Source organism: Octopus bimaculoides, chromosome 1 (assembly GCF_001194135.2).
Source record: "Octopus bimaculoides isolate UCB-OBI-ISO-001 chromosome 1, ASM119413v2, whole genome shotgun sequence".
In the NCBI taxonomy this organism is placed as follows: Eukaryota; Metazoa; Mollusca; class Cephalopoda; order Octopoda; family Octopodidae; genus Octopus; species Octopus bimaculoides.
Window position 1 is genome coordinate 41,603,812 of NC_068981.1, and position 6,609 is coordinate 41,610,420.

General features: G+C 36.0%; 1 protein-coding gene across 2 annotated transcripts in view; it reads left to right on the forward strand.

The window, feature by feature from the left end:
• The first annotated feature begins 1,240 nt into the window (after nucleotides 1-1,240).
• Nucleotides 1,241-6,609, forward strand: part of LOC106869148 (uncharacterized) — a 29,912-nt gene continuing 24,543 nt past the window's right edge. Inside the window, exon 1 of one of the 2 annotated variants that reach the window (XR_008263704.1) lies at nucleotides 1,241-1,602. Coding sequence is in view for 1 of the 2 variants with exons in the window: in XM_014914761.2 (XP_014770247.1) it covers nucleotides 1,581-1,602 (22 nt within the window). In the remaining variant the exon portion in view is untranslated. The remainder of the gene's footprint in view (nucleotides 1,603-6,609) is intronic. The other variant, XM_014914761.2, reaches the window with a different exon arrangement.

The following is a 6,609-nucleotide window of genomic DNA, read 5'->3' on the forward strand; positions in this document are numbered from 1 at the left end:
ATATATATATATATATATATGTTGTTACACCACACTCAGCCCTCTGATACCACCACAAACAGCCTGCAGTTTGCTAGCCCAGAAAACGATGTGTGCCAACACTCAGCAAGTCAAACTGCCTATAACAGAAGAAGCAGCAGTGAAGAAGCCAGAAAAGCCGCCAACAACAAAACAACACCGTTGCATATAGTCAAAGTAAAAATTTTTTTTTTAGAACAGAGTTCTTTGCAAAGTTCTTTTTCTTTTAAAACATTTAACGACAGGAGAGTTCTTTCATTTACCTCTGCGATGTTCACATTCCTGGTTGTGTCATTTATGCCTGCTGCAACAACTTCACAACTGTTGCTCTCTGTTTGTTTGTTTCCTCCCATCAACTCTCTCTAGCCCCATTGCATAAATGCACGTGTTCCCTGCCCATCATCTGGTCTCTCTCTGTCCCTCTTTAACTTGAGGGTTACCTGTATACATCAGGTGATGCAGCCAGAAAGACAGGTATATCACAGGTAACACAGTGCATGTTTGCCTTCGAAACTGGATTACTCTGTTGTCATTTTAAACTCTTTATGACTGTAGAGGTCAAGAGATCAAGTACCTACAGTCATAAAAAAACCATGCTTTCAGACAAGACAGTCAAAATCCTGCTGGCATGAATAACTAGAGCACCATTTCAAACCCAGCTAATGGAAAAGGGATATTTCTCAATATCACTCCACTCTCTGTGCCATTGGACTATTTAAAAAGTTGACTGGAAGCTTGCCTAATTTTATTAAAAATGGCAATTTGCCCTCCCACTTTTCAATCTTCACAGCATCACTCTTATGAAAAACACTGCCCTAGACTGTTAAGAAGATTAATTCACAGCCACGTGGTTTCAGGTTTGATCCTACAGCATGGCATTTTCGAAAAATGACTTTTAGTATGACCTTGAATCAATTAAATCTTTGGGTACGAAATTTGAGAGACAGAATTACATGGAGGTCTGCAGGAAGGACTGTTCTTGTTATTAAATAGTAGACTTAATCTGTCACCCGGCCTTTGGAGAAGTATGCTGCTTTAGGTAACTAGTCTCAAGGTAACAGCCTCTTTTGCTTCCACCCGTCACTGTAGCCTTAAAAAATACACTTTTCTTTCTTTTCTGACGAAGCTATTAAAATATTAATTTTTATATTCATACTTCCTAGTGTACTTTACATGTCTTATATATATATATATATACGTAGAGAGAGAGAAGTTGTACTTTAGAGTATTGAACACCGAAGCCTTCAGTGGTATTCGCGCGAAGCAAAACGTTATAGGATTTATTATTACGTCACCACAGTAATTGCGAGTACTTTAGATCAAAGGCATGGATCTTGGGCGAACATAATCAACAATCAATTCACATCACTGCCTTCAGGAAAATGAATATCCACTATTCATCATCAATATTACAAATGTTTATAGCAGTAGATAAATATGTTGCTAAGGAACGACTGCCAGTTTTCAAGTAGCAACAAGTTAGATCTGAAAACGAATGAGATAGCCGATCAGTGTTTATGTAGCCCTAGAGTTAATTTCACTTAACCGGTTCAATTATCATTATGTCTGATGCCCCACCCGAAGGTAAGTACTTTCTAATTCGTTTGTTATGTCGTGTAATTGATTTTCTTTTTATTAAACAATAGATTATGCCTATATTACTAACTCAGATATAACGTTTCGTAAAAAAAAAAAAAAATCATGTTACAGAAGTATTTGTGAGTAATGGATTTCTCTGAAAATAATTTCGTTTATTTTTTAACCAAATAAAATAACCTAAGTAATAATTTTCGATCCTAATTGGCGTGCTGGGATCTAATCAGATAAATGCATTCAGTTATTAAATATACTTTCTTAGAGATGTGGGTGTTTTAAATTAAGAAGTGATACAAATTTTACTAATATCGAGGCTGGATGATACGAAAACAAACGCTTGTTAACAAATAAATGAGTCAGAGTGTTATGCAAATAGGACAAATATGCTTTTATTGCTGTGTTTGGAGGGAATTTTGATTCGCGAGTCTGATCAAATTGAGAAGTTTAGTTACAAATGAATAGTCGATTATTTTCTACTGTTATCGGAAATGCGTTTGCAAAATAAACTAATTTTTCAGAACAATTAACTCAATCAAAATGAACGTATTGAAATAATTTTTATAGCGTTAGATATAATTCTTATGATTTCCGACACGAGTCTTGTTTCAACCTCCGCGCGATTTATTGATAATGGTGTGCCTTGAAAGTTAAAACTTTTAGTTTCTCTTTCGTGAAGGTGAAATAATTTCATCAAATAAACCTCTGTCAGAGCCGTAATTATTATTGTGTGTGTATCTTTTTACCAGTTTCAGTCATTGGAATGTGGTCATGCTGGAGCACCACCTATTTTATGTTTTGCTTGCTTGGAATTATGATGCGTGTTGTAGAAGAATTAAAGTTAGGTCTTTCATTGCAGAATTTTCTAAATCGAAAACATAAACAACCACTATTTTACTTCACAACGGAGTTTCATAAAATAAATGGGGAAAACAAGCAAACAGGCCTACCAAAATCAGAAAGTGAAACTGATGTAAACTGATGCATTACCATACTTTGTGCTCTGTCATTTTATAAGATTTTACTGGCAAATTTTAAAATAAACAAAAACATTTACATGAAAGAAAATTACCGGAGAATTTTCATCTAATTCTTCCAAATCTTTCTGTTAAAACTGTATTGAAACCATTCGTGGGGAACTTTTTTTTTTTTTTAATTACAACAACTGGTCGCACACCACAAGGTTTAACTGAACCTACTGAAGCAAGCCAGCACACTCGCAGCATTACCACGGGCGATGGCGAGGCATCTCCTGACACCTCGGTGAGGCGAGCTGACAACGTTGACAAGAACTTCGCGGTTAGTGGCCAATCGCCTCCGAACGTCTCAAACGTCACAGGTTGGCTGGGATAGTTCACTATCAGGTCCCGATACTTCAGGGTTTTTTCCATTTGGCTACGGAAGCTGTGACCCTCTCCCCCCCCCATTAACTGCAGCATCCAGGATTTGAGAGGAAGGAAGCAAAGGACTTTCAAACTGTGACATCCCAAATGAGGCACTAGCGTAGGGGTGGGGTGGGTCGGTAGGAGCAATCCGCCCCGAGTGACACTTTTAAAGGGGCACCACTTTTGGGTCTGTTGTAGGCAATATGTGCTTTTTTGGAAGGGCGGCACATACTCTAGCTGCGCTAGTGGACAGAGGTGGGGGTCTGGTCTCAGCTTTAATTGTACTTTTGCAGTAAAGCCTAAAAGCGGATGGCCAAAATATTTTCCCCAACAAAAATTATTTCAAACCCTCCCTTGTTAAATTAATTAGTTTAGAAAGATTTTTTGATTATTTTATTTGTAAACTCTGTTAGTGTTAAATGACAACAGAAAAATAGAAGTCTATCAGTATATTTAGGCAACGTCAAATGGTGTAGAAATCAATGCCTTTTCCATTTTTTAAAAACCAAATATATTACTTTAATATTTTGCTAATAAAGTTCACCAATAAACAAAGTTATTCTGGTGAATTTTGTTTCATTTCTTTTTATTGTTGTTTGAGTTTATAAAACTTAAACAAAGAAGAAATAAGTTATTAAAAATATTTGCTTAAAACGTAAACAAAAATAAGCATATGATCACTTAAATAAAAATACTGTAAAAACTAAATCTTCTGAAAGAAATATTAAGCATGACTCTTCGAGATCCTATTAAAGCAATATCAATGTACTCAATTTAGCTTACAGGCACCGGCGATCAGTAACTTTTTCTATTCAAAATAGATTGTGTGTGTTATAATCTCACCACCCCCACCCATTAACTAAATCCTTGGTGGGTATTAATTCAGTATTAGGATCAAAATATCTATCTTCGCTGAAATGAAACGCTTTCAACTGGAAATCGAAAGTAAATCGTTGATTTAATTTACCAATAATTTGACAACTCCAATTTGATCCTGTGCTGAAGCATGTTCGTTGTTGCTTTAGTGTTACACTTATGTATTCTCCAAACCGGTTAATCAACTATTCTTTCTACTTCACACATTCAATATCATATTCGTACATACAATACATAATTTTAAAAGATATTTCATTTATTTAATAAAACTATGCTCCAAAGTTTCAGTAAACCGGGATACGTTTAACATTCATTTTCTATATTGACAAAAGGTTTCAGATTTAGAATGGAAAAGTGAAATCATGTAATGGATATGGTTTTCTCTTTGTGATTTGGATTTTTTTTTATCCCGAATGAAGAAGAATAATAACTCGACTTTTTTGACAAAACCCTCCGAGAGCTGAAACAGAAAGAAAGGAAAAAATCTTGATACCTTCAGACGCGAAATCTGGTCCGAATGGTTTGACAAAATGAATTCTGCTAAAGGCATCTAAGAGCCAAATAGTGGTGTTAAACTAGGCAATGGACTAAGTCTGCCGCCTTAAAACAGGTACAGTTCACCCAACGAACTTTCGCACAGTTTGCATCCACCAAATTTCACTCATAAAGCTTAGTTTCGCCCGGGGCTATGATAGATGCCGCTGAGTAAGATCGAACTCTTAACCGTACCACCATTCCTGGTAGATGAAGAGCAAAATTGCAGCCAGTTATTGAAACCAAATAACTATGGTCTACAATAATTCAATAACATTCGCTCTAATTTGTTAATTCTAATATTGGTATCAAATTTTGGCACAAGGCCAGCAATTTCGGGGAAGTGGGTTAGTCGATTACATCGAGCCCAGTGTTCAACTGAAACTTATTTTATCGACTTCGAAAGTATGAAAGGCAAAGTCAACCTCAGTGGAATTTGAACTCAGAACGTAAAGACGGACGAAATACCGCTAAGTATTTTACCCGTCATGCTAACGATTCTACCAGTCCGCCACCCTTCTTAGTTTGTGTATTGTTTATACATCGGGTTGCGGATTTTGGTAAAGAAATGAAAGTCTATCATATTCATGGCTCAAGACAATTTGCAGTATAAGTGATGTGAAAGATGAAACTAGGACTAGGAACTGAAACCAAAGTTTATCTCAGAGATCATTACTATTATGTTAAAATAGGGTTCAATATTTCTTAAATTACAAGTTGTAACGTTCGTACTGTTCGAAAACTATTGGCAGCATGAATGTAGTAAAAGTGACTCATTAGCTTATCTCAAAGTTATCTCGTGCACTATAGTGCTGAACAATAAATGTTTAATTCCACTCAGTCCTGATCGTGAAAACGACTTTTGATCAAAAGCTTTACAGACATTACCGTTCTTTTTTTTTTTCTTTCTTTCTTTGTCAGACATTGTGTATTTCGGACTACATTCCCTAGTCTCCACACTTGTTTTAGACAATAAAGTGTGACTTGAAGGAGATTTGACCATCATTTCGAGTAGGTTACGTGGCTATGTAGAAGATCCTTCGCTGGCTAGGTTCAACAGTATGCTTTGTATATATTGGATTGTCAGGTAAATTCGTTCGGTTTTATTCCATGAAGTCCTTATTTTTCATCAATATTTTAACAAATCAGTCGATAAAATATTCTCCTTCATTGTTCACGATTTCTTGTCAGGGAACAATGAAGGAGAATATTTTTATGATGTGTTGAAACTGTTGACGAAAAATAAGTATTAAAATAAACGTGAGATAAAAAGCGAACGAATTTATCGAGCACACCTAGCTCAGGAGTGTTTCCAGCGTGGTCGACCCATCTTTTTGAATATCAGACTACATTGCCTTTTGCTTATATTTTTTATGAGAGAGTGTCATTTGAGGGAAATGAGGTTATTGCTTATGACAAGTCAGTGATTTTTAACATTGGCATACGAAAACCCATTTGTAGCGAAGGGATATAGATTAATTGAATCGAGCCTATTGCACATCCAAGGAGAATGAAAAGAAAAGTTGACCCCGGCAGAATGTGTAGAGACGAATCTAACATCTGTTCTTTTTTACAAGACTACTAACATATAAATAATGAAGGAGGTGTATAGTTCATTGAACTGATACTTGTTATAGTTATTTTATCATTCTCGGAAAGATAAAATTTGAATATCAAACAAAGGTAACAAAACACCATATGACATTTTGTCCGGCGCTTTACCGATTCAGCGATTTGCCGCACTTTATGAGATTAAGTATTTATTTCCTTATTGCCCACGGGGGCTAAACATAGAGGGGATCTGTTTGAAAGTCTTTCGGTACCAAAAACACTACATAAAACATAAATGAAAACTGGTGCCCCCGTTTTGAAATAGATCCCATAGAGGGGACAAATAAGGACACACAAAGGGATTAAGTCGATTACATTGACCTCAGTACGTAACTGGTACTTATTTAATCGATCCCAAAGGTTGAAAGGCGAAGTCGACCTCGGCGGAATTTGAACTCGGAACGTAACAGCAGACGAAATACCGCTAAGCATTTCACCCGACGTGCTAACGATTCTGCCAGCTCGCCACCCTCTTTATGTGATTTAAGTATTATTCATTACCGACTTCTTTTCGCAATTCTGTTATCACGTTGGTAAAAATGCTATATAAAGATAATTTAAATTGATGTTAATGTATCAGAAAATTCGAATA